General features: G+C 37.8%; 1 protein-coding gene across 5 annotated transcripts; it reads right to left on the reverse strand.

Annotated features, from left to right (window-relative positions):
• Window positions 1-2,608: 2,608 nt before the first annotated feature.
• Window positions 2,609-13,598, reverse strand: LOC104249664 (uncharacterized). Of its 5 annotated transcripts, none has more exons than XM_070150697.1 (5): window positions 13,445-13,588; window positions 7,954-7,990; window positions 6,802-7,731; window positions 6,468-6,513; window positions 2,609-2,958 (listed from the first exon to the last, which is right to left on the reverse strand). In XM_070150697.1, exons 1-3 carry the CDS (start codon window positions 13,448-13,450, stop codon window positions 6,806-6,808), a joined length of 969 nt encoding a protein of 322 aa, XP_070006798.1. In that variant the 5' UTR covers window positions 13,451-13,588; the 3' UTR covers window positions 2,609-2,958; window positions 6,468-6,513; window positions 6,802-6,805. The 5 variants fall into 5 exon arrangements, with proteins under 5 accessions (XP_070006798.1, XP_009804468.1, XP_070006797.1 ...); XM_009806166.2 differs by having other exon boundaries at window positions 2,609-2,986; window positions 6,802-7,554; window positions 13,445-13,582; XM_070150696.1 differs by having other exon boundaries at window positions 2,609-2,986; window positions 13,445-13,582.
• Window positions 13,599-14,155: the final 557 nt, after the last annotated feature.

Below are 14,155 nucleotides of genomic sequence, written 5' to 3' on the forward strand. Positions count from 1 at the left end.
AGAATGCTGATCTCAGGGCACAAGTGAAGAACTTGAAAGCAGTACTGCTCAATGAGCAAAAGTCGGTCAATGCCCGAATAGAACTAGTTCTCCAAACTCTTGCTGAAGCTTCCAAGCCCTTCCCCTTAAGTAACCCCTTCAGTGACTAGTTTTTGGATTGTCTCTTTTTAGTTTTTATGACTTGGCAGATGTTTTGTGTCTTTTCTTTGATGTGGTTGGGATGTCACAGTACTGTTCCCATTTTTAACAACCCAATTATGCCTTTGCTTTTTAAGCAAAGGCATATGTTATATATATATATATAATTTATCCTCTTTTATTATCTCATTGCTTGTACTCTTTGTTTCTCTTCTCTATCATGTTGTGTGCACATATGTGGCATGAGTTAGCTAGGCCAGACTTCTTTATGTTGTTTGTGTGCTTGTGTCTTTTAATAATGCCAAAAGGAAAAGTTTAATCGAATCAGGGATCTGATTAAGAGGGAAGCATAAAGTGAGGGGGAACTTGTGAAGTTCATGTTATGTCATCCGTTTCTCTTTGCTCTAAATACATGGTATCAATGTCTAAGTTTATCATCATCAAAAAGGGGAAAATTGATGAGTTTTCAATGTATTTGTCTTATGTTTTGATGATCTAACAAACTTACTGTCAAGAAACAGATAAGGAACCTGACACACTTGGTACACATTACAAATGAACGGATTACAGCCTGGACTCCAGCTAATGTGAACTGCTGCAAGTGTAGAAAATGAAGAAACAAGCCAAGGACCTAATACCTTGTGTTTCCCTGACAGCAGTATGAAAGTCAACTGTGATAGCTGGAAAGTGACTGCCACAGAAACAGTGCACACAATGCAGCAGTTTTGCAGTCACTTGTTTTTGACCTACCGAATGCTTACATCATTCAAGTGATGTCAACAATGGCGTATTAACAAGAGCATTATAACAAAACACCACTTGAACACTTGAGTTTTCACTTCAAACATTCAAGCCTTCTAAAAACAGTGAACTCAATTCTCACGAGCTTGAAGAAAAAAGTTAAACGCTACTACGTACCAGTTCCTCAATTTAGTATTTTGTTGTCTTTAGTTGAGTTGTAACTTTGTAATTGTTCTTATTGTAATTCCTAGGCTTAGCTAGAAGCGTTGCTTAGGAACCTCCGTGTAAAACCATAAACTTGTGAGTTTGTGTTGTGACTAGAGTTAGTCATAAGTTAAAGTCATTGTAACTAGTGAGTGACAAAGTGGCTTGTGGTAAGAGTATCACAAGTTAGTTGAGCTGAAGTCTTTGTAATAGAGTCATTACAAAGTGGCTTGTAATAGGGTATTTACAAGTTAGTGAAGTTGAAAACCTACAAGTGTAGGCCGTGGTTTTTGTCCGATTGTGTGGAATGTTTCCACGTAAAAAACCCGTGTCTCATTTACCTACTATTTCATTAGTATTCTCAACAAAAACTCATAAAGGACCAGGTACTCTATAGTTTGGTGGACTCCATAAACTAACAATTATTAAATTTATTCACAGCTTATTCTTTTTTGGCTCATTTTTCATCTCTAGTCCAAAACCTGTTTAGTTGTCCTCACATGTGGATCTAGAATTTTTAGAATATAGGGGCATCACTAAAGAAATGAGGATAAAAGTATTAAGTGGGAATCAATTCCCTATTTCTTAAAAATTATATTTTTCCTCTTAGTGTGAATGTTACATCATTAATAAGAGCAACCCGTTCTAAAAAGTGATGGGACATGACGAGTTGTTTTATCTGTCTCTTAGGTGCGGAGCGTAAACTCTAGGATAACAATTAGCAGCTATAACTCAAAGAGATACCATGTAAAACTAGTCGGTATATTTTATTTTCATTCTTCCATTTTCTCAAACACCAAGAAAATACGTAGCACAATAACATCAAATTTCAAGCTTAAAAACTCAAACAAAAATAAAATAAAAAAAAATCACTTCAGATGCAGACAGGCAGATCAATAGAAATCTCAAAACATCAAATTAAAACTTAAAAATGAAAACCTAGATCAAATGAATTAAGGAAAAATAAGTTTCTCGTTCATTTTTAGCTAATTCTTGCAATTAGGTTGCATCGGAAAGATGAACGAGCTGTTTAATGGAAGGTCCGAATTTAATTGTTTAGTGCCTCTGAAATTTTTAAAACAGCTAACAATTTCTGATTGAATAAACAAAAGAGGGATTTGGTGGTAAGCAATAGAGGATAATGAAGAAGAAGTTAGACTTGTATTTTTTTTTTTTCTCATTACATATCTTTACAATAGATTTGACTATAGACAATAGATTAGGACAACAGATTTGACAAAGAATGAGTTACTTTAAGTGACAAATATATGTTGCATGAACTATATCAAATAAGAGAGCGAGCATATTTTTTATACCGTTAAATTTAATACCAAATATAATTTCATGCAGCTAGATTTTGTATTCCTTAGATTTTTTATTGAGAAATTTGTCACGCCCCAACCTCGGGAGGTGCGACCGGCACTCAATCGAGTAAATCCCAACTGACCAAGCCTTATTCATACATTTCTACCCAACTCAATACGGTTAAGGGAACCATGCTTCCGTTTATTTAGACAATAGCAAAATCAAACATTCACATTATTAATCAATTTTCATGTCCCAAACCTAAAATCATGGTTAAGTTTCAAGATTTCATACAGTTATAGTTTAGAGGAACTAAAGTACCAAGTTACAACATAGTTCATTGATTCATCCAACACCCATACATAACTCACACAAACGTCTACGGAGCCTCTAAGGATACAAAAGACAATAATGACAACGCCGGCAACAAGGCCCCGGCTATACCTCAAAAGTGGATATCTATAACAAAAGATGTACAACATAACCCCTTGAGGGAGAAAGGGGCTCACCAAGCCTTTGAGAGGAGGATGCTCCGCTACGCGCGATCGGCACTATCCGCTATGGAGCCACCTACATTCATTTAAAAATGTAGCGCCCCCTGGCAAAAGGGACGTTAGTACCATGGAATAGTACTAGTATGTATAACTAAACACCTTCCAATTAGAAAGAACAACCATACAAAAGTAAAAAAGAAATCATAAGGACAACAAGCTTCAATCAAGCACTACATCAACAATATAAGAGGTTCACATAGTTTTCACATAATTTCTGAAATTTTAGATTGGGGCATTCCATATCATTGCATCATCATCCACATTACCACCGCTTCCTTGAGTGGAGTCCGATCATGGCCCGATCGGCTAAGCCGTCTTATCAAGACGTTACCCTTATTTCATTCTCACTTTCCAGGTTCAATTATCAATACATTACCACCATGTGTGTATAACATGGCGTCCGATCACGGCCCGATCGGCTAAGCCATCTTACCAAGACGTTACCCTTTTCTATTGATCATTCTCACTTCAATCTTTGGTTCCACATGTATTAGTTCATCAGCACTTGGGGCCACAATTGCCACATTCATAACTCACGTTTCACATTATTCTCATTTTCAACATTAACCTTGCCATTTAAGATCATAGGCACACACAAAAGCAATTTAAGTTATAAGCATAGAGGGGAATTTATCTAGTTCGGCATATTAATCACAATGTAACCTTAACTTGACATTTAGGCATTTAGCACATAGTTCATGTCCACCACACATCCTCAATTTACAAAGAATAACACATTAAACACATAGAGAAGCACCTTCCACATGCATTTTCACAACATCAATTCATTTGGCATAACAAGTACTACATCAATCAAATTTCGGACTTACAACATTTGCACAGGCACCATGGAGGCTCAATTTCTAAGAGGAGGGGGTTTTAGCCATACAAACCTCAATAGAGCTTTCCTTAAATCCTTATAATAAATTCCGGAATTTCCTAGCAACCTCGATCTATTTTATGAAAATTACAAGTTGAACCAAGAATTAGAGACATGAATAAGATTTTGGCTCATTTAAGTAAATTATCAAGCACTAAGTGTGCACAGTGATTTTTAGGACCCCTTTTGTGAGAGATTTTCATCATCCTATACCACAATTGTTATCTTTTTGGTTCACAACCTCCCCATACCCCATTATCTTTTATGCATGCGAGATTATCAACCTTTATACCCATGAACTCACTTGCTAATCACTTATTTTAATAGAAATTTTGAAATTATAGATGAGGGTACAAGTTCTTACCTCTTAGGGTGAAGACCTAGCAATTTCACTTGACAATCTTCAAGGATTTGGGGCAAGGAGTTGAGTGGGGACTTGATGAAGATCACTCCCTCTCTCTCTCTAGAACTTCCTCTCTCACTCTATATGCCGTGAAATAACAGAAAAATGGTCTAATGGGGTATTTTTAATGGGATGGAGCCGGGTTTTAAAAGTTAGAAAATAGGAGTCCTGACACAATCTGCGATCGCATAATGGACATGTGGCCCGCAGAATGGACCGCAAAAATGGCCCCAAAACCTGAACACACTGTCTGGGTATGCGACAGAAATGCGGTCTGCATACCTGTTCTGCGGTCGCATAATGCACCGCAGAACTACCCCTTACAAAATTCCAAGGGGATTATGCGATAACTATGCGGCCCGCATAGTGTTTATGCAATCGCATAATTGACCGCATAGTTGACCTCAAATTAACCATCACACTGTCTGACTCTGCGGCGACTATGCGGTCCGTATAGCTATTCTGCGATCGCATAATGGACCGCAGAAACGCACTTTTCTGGAAAACATTATTCCTTAACTTTTTAATACACAGGTCAATCCAAAGGGTCTGAACCGCGGCTCGCTTTTACACATCTCTAACACATGCCTAACTTGGCACTACGAGCTTTCGGGTTTTGAGTAGAAATTTTCACGGGGCCTTACAAAATTGATATCTATGTACAACTTTAATGAATAATTCTGTAATTGACCATCTTTCGGCCGAGAAATTTTATTGGCATATGTAGCCCAAAAAATTAGCAACAAGTAGCTCCTATAATTTTGTCTGTTTCTCAACACTATCTCAGATACTTTCTCCAACAACCCCTTAATAACCTCCAAAATTCTCATAAAATTTTCAACGTACTCTATCACCGGAAGAAAATGACAGGTCACCTAAAATTTCCGTTATAGATAATATATACTCCCTCCGGTCCATAATAAGTGACCAATTTACTTTTTTATTTTGGTCCAAAATAAATATCCATTTATATAATCAAGAAAAAATTCAATTTATTTTTTCAAAATTACCTTTATGTACGTATCCTTAAAAAGTCATTTACTCCTCACATTTGAGAAGAGAAGTAAGTACTACTATAACTATTGTGCAACATTTGATGAGGGGTAGTTTAGTCACATTAACTATTTTCGTCTAGAATTTAGTATTTTCTTAATGGGTATGCCCAAAGCAAATTGGTCACTTATTGTGGACCGGAGGGAGTACATAATTGTATATCGTGTGTATCACTACCCCTCATAATTGTATATCGTGTGTATCACTACCCCTCGGGATAGGGATAAGATATGCGTACACACTATCTTCCCAAGACCTCACTAGTGGGATTTCATTGGGTCGTTGTTGTTGTGTATCACTCTATATCACGCACAGATTTTATGCCAGACACATTTTCTGCCAGTGTATATCAAAATGTATATCGTGAATATTATTGTATATCATATATTCGACAATGTATATCGCAATATATGCTATACACACAAGTATGCATGATGATATACAGTGATATAAGCCACCTTAAACACCTATTTTCACATATCATATGGCACATCACCATTACAAAAATATTATAACTACCAATCATTCAATCCTAGCAACACATCATATCATTTCAATCTGAGTAAAGAGAAGAAGAGGGAAGAAATTTAAACATGCCGCTTCATATTCAAATAAGTAGCAAATCAAATTCTTCGCACTCTCAATCCAATTAATGGTTAACCAATTCATCCAAGCCATATATTCATATTTTCCATCCAATGGAATATTTACCAAATTCATAGTGCATACTGCTATTCCTTGATTTTAAAGTTTAGAGTAAAAATTTCGGAGATGTCACCTTATATTGAAACACGGATAAACAATAAACATGAAAAAATAAATTAGAATTGGAATGCAGAACAAGCCTCAATACGTTAAAAATGGAGGCAAAAAAGACGCACGGGAATATCTTTTTTATGGAGGGGATTCACTTCAGCTAGACCTACGTCTTGCTACAAATATATTTGTAACCTGATAAAATAGCTTCTTTTCTTATAATAGGTTAAAGCTATATCATGAGATAGTTTTATGATTTCAGTCTAACTAGTTAAGCAATTCCAACTCATTGCATGCTAGTCAGATATTTCCATCCTTCCCTAATATCCAACGTAATAAAAAAAAGAATAAGAAAATAATGATTTAGATAGTCACATCAAGTATATCACATTCATAACTATGTGATCATTTTAAAAGAGCCATTCTTGCTAACCTCTAGTGAATGAATTGTGTGGAATTCCCTGGCTGCATCCTCCTCCCTGCAAACCAACACCGACGCTATTGTTACTCAAACCAAGTACATATTGAAATAATTATAAAGATCTTACTTTTAATGAAAAAACTTTAGTAGATTACAACGATATTTGAATTAGTATCCAATTTGAATCAAAATTTTAAATTTGTGCCTCAAATACTTTATTAAGAAATTTTAAAATTTTAAAGAAAAAAGGCCCGCATTAGTCTAAATGAGAGAAACTAATAACTAGTACAGGGGTGCAGGGGTGTTTGTGAGGTGGGGGGGGAGGGGGGAAGCAGGGGAAATTCACCACACTATGCGCAGGGGCAGAGCCTCTTCGTATGCTGATGCGATCCTTCACAAGATAGCATCGACTGTTGCGAGGTGTACAAGCAGGCTCCAGGGTTCAGATCTCTGGGGGCATCATCAACTACTTCAGCAGGCTGATCTGATCCGACACTTGCCAGACATCCACCTTTGCAGCCCAAGTACTTTTGCATCGTTTCACACTGGTTGAGCAATAAGAATTTGTAGGGAACACAAGATTGACCACTTGATTTGCATACTGAATTGCATGATTCACCTTGTCTTCCTATCACAACATTTATACCAGCCAGCCTTGCTTCAGCTTGTGCACCAGAAGAACCGGAAGAATTAGATGGTATAGAGAAACAATGATGAAATTCACTGAGATAAGCGTTTTCATGAACCACACTCTCTGAATTGTGACGACATCTTCCCATGCAAAAATCAAAAAGGCTTGAATAAGTCCCTGCTGTTACAGGCTTAGCTATCTTGACATTTAGAGCCAGATCCTTTTGTGTCCTAGACGGATTCAGACAGCAAGAAACACAAAACTCATAGGAGTTGCAACACTGTGAAACGAGATTGCAACCATGACAAGCAAATTGCTCTCTTTTTCCACGGCAGCAGCGAGAGTGTGGATCAATGGACAGCGCATCACAGACTTGACCCATATCATCAGCAACCAAATATCTTCCTTGAACTGTAGTTCTACAGGTATATCTTTCTTGAAGACTTACATCCTTCCGGATAGCGGATACTGGAGAAGAAAATTGAAATATGAAGAATAGAAATACCAAGAAGGACAATGCTATCAATTTGATGGGAGTGATAACAGATGGAGATTTTGACATTTTCGCATTCAAATTGGAAGTGTCTGCTATGGACTCCCAAGTTGTGTCCAGTCGGGTTGCGTTAGAAACCCACAGGAATAGACCTACAGTTGATAAGTATAAATTCGAGAATCATCTTTAGTCATTATAAAGACAAAAGTTTCACTTGTCCCAAGAGGAGACAAAGGAAATAAACTATTTACAAAAAAGAACGAACAATGAACGGCGTCATTTCAGCGTAACTATGACTAATAATAAAGCTCACTCGAGAAAATATAAATTCTTCAAGCTAGTGCAATCCTTGACACGTTAAGGCCTGCACATACCAGAACACTCTCTCCTCCTCGTTTGTCGTTTTCTGGCCTGCAAGTTAGGACTAAGGCTGAGTCTACTTCTTCATTCAAGAAAGGACACTGTATGTATCTCTACTTTTTTTCCACCAGAAATTAATTAAAGAAAATTGTTTTTAATCATTTGGGTGATCGTATAATGCAGACATTTGATGCTTATGTAATTGGAAAAGAGGATGCTCTAAGAGTAGTTGTATTACAATTTACAGGGAGGTGGGGGGTTGATTATGAGATTAAGAACCATGCTCAGAAAATTTCTCAATTTGTTTCTGGCCACAAAGTACTTATTCCTGCTAAGATTCAGAGAGAAGACACTGTATGTCTCTCTTTTTCTTTTCCAATCAGATATGAAAGTAAAGAAAATTGTTTTAAATCATTTGGGTGATCGTATAATGCAGACATTTGATGCTTATGTAATTGGAAAAGAGGATGCTCCAGGAGTAGTTATATTACAATTTACAGGAGTGGTGGGGTGTTGGTTATGCGATTAAAAACCATGCTCAGAGGATTTTTCAATTTGATTCTGGCTACAAACACTTATTCCTGAGCAGGATTACTTCTTTTTTTTTCACACATGAACTTCTGGTCAAGGAACTGTGGGTGTCAAATGATGTAGGCTGATGGTTAGTGTGTGTTTTCCTTTTCTTTGTAAATTTCAGGTTGTACTGGGGAAAAGTGGGGTTGGGAAAAGTGGGGTTAGATGCAGAAGCACAACTGTGACGACCCGGCCAGTCGTCTCATGAGTTACCTCTCTGTTTCCCCCATTTCTGCTTCTTATTGCTTTGTTTATCGGTTCTATGTGTGATCGGGTTGGTTGGCTTGGGTTCGGAAAGGTTTTGGTAAGGTTTAAGACACTTAGTCTCTTTTGAGGAAGCTTAAGTTGGAAAAGTCAACCGGATGTTGCCTTATGTATTAGAGGGCTCGGATGTGAGTTCTGATGGTTTGGATAACTTCGGGAGATGATTTGGGATATAGGAGCGTGATCGGAATGTGTTTTGAAGGTCCAGAGTAGATTTAGGCTTGAATTGGCGAAATTGGAATTTTGGCGTTTTCCGATTGATAGGTGAGATTTTGATATAGGGGTCGGAATGAAATTCCGGAAGCTGCAGTAGGTTCGTTGTGTCATTTGGGATGTGTGTGAAAAATTTCAGATCATTCAGACGTGGTTTGGTATACTTTTGATCAAAAGCGTAATTCGGAAGATTTTGGAAATTTAGGCTTGAATCCGATGTGTTTTGGTTGATTCGATGTTGTTTGAGGTGTTTTGAAGATTGGTATAAGTTTGGATGGTGGTATATGATGTGTTTGTGCTTTTGGTTGAGGTCCCGGGGGCCTCGGGGTGATTTCGGATGGTTGGCGGAAAGTTTGGAAGTTGGTTTTGGCAGCCGAAGATGTGCCATTTGCTGTCATAACCGCACCTGCGGCTAGGGGACCGCAGGTGCGGTCTCGCAGAAGCGAAATAGGAGTCGTAAAAGCAGAAAGAGCCTAGGAAGGCAAAAACCGTAGAAGCGGTTGAAGAACCGCACCTGCGATGGCCCAGGTGCGGATTGTGCATCGCAGATGCGAAAGTTGAAGACTTAAGTGAGGACCACAGATGCGGCGCTTGGGACCGCAGAAGCGAGATCTGGACCGCAGGTGCGAAAAGCCTGGGCCAGAAGGTATAAAAGCATTCTTTCGCGATTTTTGAGTTGTTCTTCACCATTTCAAGTCGGTTTTGGAGCTTTTTGGAAGATTTTGAAGAGGGAATCAAGAGATATCATCTGGAGGTAAGATTTTTGAGTCTAATAATCGATCCTATGGTATTATTTCACGGATTAGAGCTGTAATTAATGGAAATTAAGGGTTAAAAATTGGGAAACTAGGGCTTGGTATTGGAGACCTTGACTTGAGGATTTGAGGGGTCATTTGTAGTCGGATTTTGGGACTTTTGATGTGTATGAACCCGTGGGGAAATAAGGAATCTATTGATGTAAATTTTATTGAATTCCGAGACGTCGGCCCGGGGGTCGGTTTTGGTTAATTTCGGGATTTATGCTATAATTTGATTATTTTCGCATGAGCTTCGATCCCTTAGCATATTTTGACGTTGTGATTCTGATTTTGGATAGATTCGACGCGAGTGGAGGCCGATTCGAGGGGCAAAGGCGTCGCGGGCTAGAGTTGGACTGGATAGAGGTGAGTAATGATTTTAAATGTTGTCCTGAGGGTATGAAACCTCGGATTGCACATCGTGGTACTATATTGAGGTGACACACACGCTAGATAACGAGCGTGAGGTCGCGCACCGTTGGGGATTGTGACTTAGTCCATCCCGAATGACTGTTTTACCGCGTATTTGATTGAAAACTATTTGTTATCATCATGTTTCGGGCTAAATGCCATATTTGGGCCTCGTGCCAACTATTTGGACCCTCAAGGGATTTTTACTGATATTTCCTCACTGTTTTGACTTTATACTTGTACTCAGTCATGCTATATTCTACTGTTTGCATAACTCAGCCATGTTTACTCTATTTTAACACATTAAATGATATTCTAAATGATAATTTGAGCTGAGCATCATGTTTTACAGTTGCCCGAGTGGCTTACGAGATTTTGACTGAGTAAGGCCGAGGGTCTGTGTTGTGAGGATACACTGATTTATGATTATGAGGTCTAGGGCCTGAGATTGTACGCCACGAGGTGGCTTGTTGATAGGAGGCCGAGAGCCTACTGATTATGCCACGAGATGACTTGATATTGCGCCTGGGCCGTAAGGGGGCCCTCCCGGAGTCTGCACACCCCCAGTGAGCGCGGGTACCCATTGAGATATGAGATATAGCTTGAGGGGCTGGTATTGTTCCATGTGTTGCCCGAGGGGCTGATTCTGTTGGTATCGTGCCCGAGGGGCGGTTCTTTATGTGTTTATCTTTTCTAGCTGCCTGTCATTTATCTGCTTAACTGTTAAAAAGGTATTCTAAAGAAGCTTAAATTGAACTAAGGTGACTTTACATGTTTTCACTATTTCATTATTTTTACTGGTTTTATACTGCTCCTTATAGCATGTTGATGTGCCTTTACGTGATTTCTTATCGCTCAGTCTTCATTTATTATTATTACTCATTGAGTTCACTCACTTTACTCTCTGCACCCTGTGTGCAGATTCAGGCGCTTAAGGTCCTGCTTGCGAGGGTTGAGAGCTTCCAGCAGATTCGGAGATTCACTAGGTAGCTGCTCGGCGTTCGCAGCCCAGTGTTTCTCCCTCTATCTTATTTCCTTCCGTTTTAGTTATGTAATAGTTGTGTAGACTCTTACAGACTTGTAATTATGATAGATGCTCATGACTGGTGACACCCCGATGTCGGGCTGTGTTGGTTTTATTTCCGCAAATTGTACTGTTTCACTGCTTATTTTGGGATTATTACTATGTTAAAGACTTAATTTATATTTTTTTAATTGCTTATAAAGATTTGGGTGTTGTGTCGGTTGGCCTTGTCTTCACGAGAGGCGTCATCACGACCGGGTATGAGTTTAGGGTCGTGACAACAACATTTGATGGAATGTCTTGATTGAGAAACAGCTTTCAAAGATGTTCAGCCTTCTGTTTTGAGCCATTCTTTGTATAATGTCCACTATTCTTCAATAGCATATCTTTATTTCATCCTCCTCATGCATGGTACCTATTTGATTGCCTCAATTAGTGAAGCTGGAACAATTTAAGAGTATTTTGTTCCTCGAGTCAAGTGAAAAGAGATGTCTTGAGCAATCAAAAGCACTTTGTTAAATAGTTTTCAGTCTTATCGCATCTTGATTTAGCTATGGTTGAATGTGGCCAGCCATCTTAACTCAGAGCCTTTTAAAGACTAAAATGGCACTCATCAGTCATAAGCGCTCGCTTCTCGCTTTAAGCGATGAAGCGAGGCAAGGCGCAAGGTTAGCGCTTTTCTGCTAAAAAGGCGACACATTCAAAAAGCGTGGCTTAAGCGACAAGCGAGCCGGTAGGAAAAGTGAGAAAAAGCGTGCTTAAGCGAGCAGAAGGCATCAGCTAGGGTTTGTTTTTTAAAATTTGGCAAATAAACCATCTGTGAACAAACAAACATACGCGACTTCTTCTCCAGCGAACTCCAGCGACGACCACTGCTGCTCCAACAACTTCTTCTCCAGATCTCAGTAAGTTTCTTCAACTTCTTCTTCTTCTGTTCTTCTTCTTCTGTTCTTCTTTTGTTCTTCTTCTTCTGTTTTTCTTCTTCTGTTATTCTTCTTCTGATGGAATTCTTTCAAATTTTTTCACTTTTTAAGCGCTCATTTTGTTCCCTAAATGACTTCTTCTTCTTCTGTTATTAAAAGTGCTCTGTTTTATGTTGTTGTATGCTCTGTTTTCTGCAATTATGCTCTGTTTTCTGTTTTCTACAATTTATCAGTGAATTAAATTATTATTTTTTTAGTTGTTGATTGTAGTAAATTTAATTTGATTATTCAATGGCATCAAGCCATTTGCTTAATATGTTATTTTTAATGAGTTCTTAGCCATTTATCTATGCCTATTTAATTTTTTTTATTTATGTGTTAAATTGCGCTTCACATGGGGAAAAAAAGCACTTCTGTGAAGCGAGGCCTCGTCGCTTTTTTGCACTTAACGCTTTCCAAAACACTGCTTTGTGCTTAGCAAGCCGTATGACTAGCTCACTAGTTGTGAGCTAATTAGGTAAGTAGCAGATCAACTCTCAGGTTTCTGTAGAAACTCGGCTTCCAGTCAAAGATTGATATATGTGTGAAAATAGAGTATAAATAAGGTTAGATATATATTCCAGGACCTGCATTTCAAACCCAAAATTCTAGATCCACAGCTGAACTAGATCAATCTTACTGGCTGGCGTCCAAGTGGATGTCTTCTACGACATCTTCTATTACATTCTTGTCAAAAAGATCAGATCAAACAGGTATAGGTAGTTTGACACAATACAATGTTTCATATTATGTGGAACCTATTTTACTTGCTCTCCCTTTTGTTCCTATCATCTATGCACACTCCATTCTTCAAATGGCAGTCCAACACTACTAATTATACCAAGTAAATGCATATTGCGGAGGAAATTCTAGCTAAGCATACTATCCAAGAAACTTTGCCTGCTTTAGAAAGAGGCTGCAGTGTCACAACTGAGGTCTGCTAATTTCTTCCTCTGAATAATTTAGATAGTACATTCTGAGTTTCTGTTGGGATAATTTAGTGTTCATCTTCATTACATGGCTCAATCACCCAAATTGTGAGCTCTTCTCAATTGACAAATTGTGAATACAGGAAATAAGGTTGTCAACTACAAAGAGAAAACTAGCAGCAGCCCATTTAGATCAAATAACAACATAGTTTCACATTGCCCAATTAATACAAACCGAAAAAGCACAACCCTAATAAATTCAATTAACTCAATTTTCATTTCCGATAACATCAATGGAAGCACGTTTAAAATCAAAGAAATTTCCAACTTACCGGCATCAATTGTACTACTGCAGCGGCTGTTGGCCGTGCGAGTTCGTTCTTTAAGCTCCGCCCTAAGCCATAATTCTTTTACTCTGAAAAATGGCGAGAAGTGGAGAGGGTGTTGGACCGGTGCAAAGCGTTTTTCCTGGAAACGGGGATCAACCTATTTGTTTCGAACTTCTTTTGTTTGGTGATTCGCTATAAGTATAACTAGTATTAGTTGACACAAATTATGTCAAAACTAACTTGGGTTATTTGAATTCTGTGAAATATCCTTAAAATATAAATCTTCCAGATAAATATTATATATAATCATTAGATATTAAATAGAAAGCATGACATGAAACTATTTCTCAAATCTCATAATCGATAATCTATTTTCTTTTCTATATTTGTTACAACACAGCCGTCGATTATAGTACTTGCATTTCGTTTTCACTATCAATATTATAGAATACTAAACATGTCATACCGTGATATGTCTTGTTTGAGTATATTAGATAATATTATTTTAACAAAATTCTTACTACTACTTTATTTTTTATTTTAAATTAAAATAAGTCTTACTCTTCTATATTTCACAACTTTTTTTTTGTTCTTTGCTTATAAGTATTGTATTATTTATTACTTAATATTGTTATATTGTCATGTGATGTTTTATTAGCTTACCAATTGACTTAATGTCTTATTTATTACACTTTTAATAACAACAACATACCC

Source organism: Nicotiana sylvestris, chromosome 7, assembly GCF_000393655.2.
Source record: "Nicotiana sylvestris chromosome 7, ASM39365v2, whole genome shotgun sequence".
Classification (NCBI taxonomy): Eukaryota; Viridiplantae; Streptophyta; class Magnoliopsida; order Solanales; family Solanaceae; genus Nicotiana; species Nicotiana sylvestris.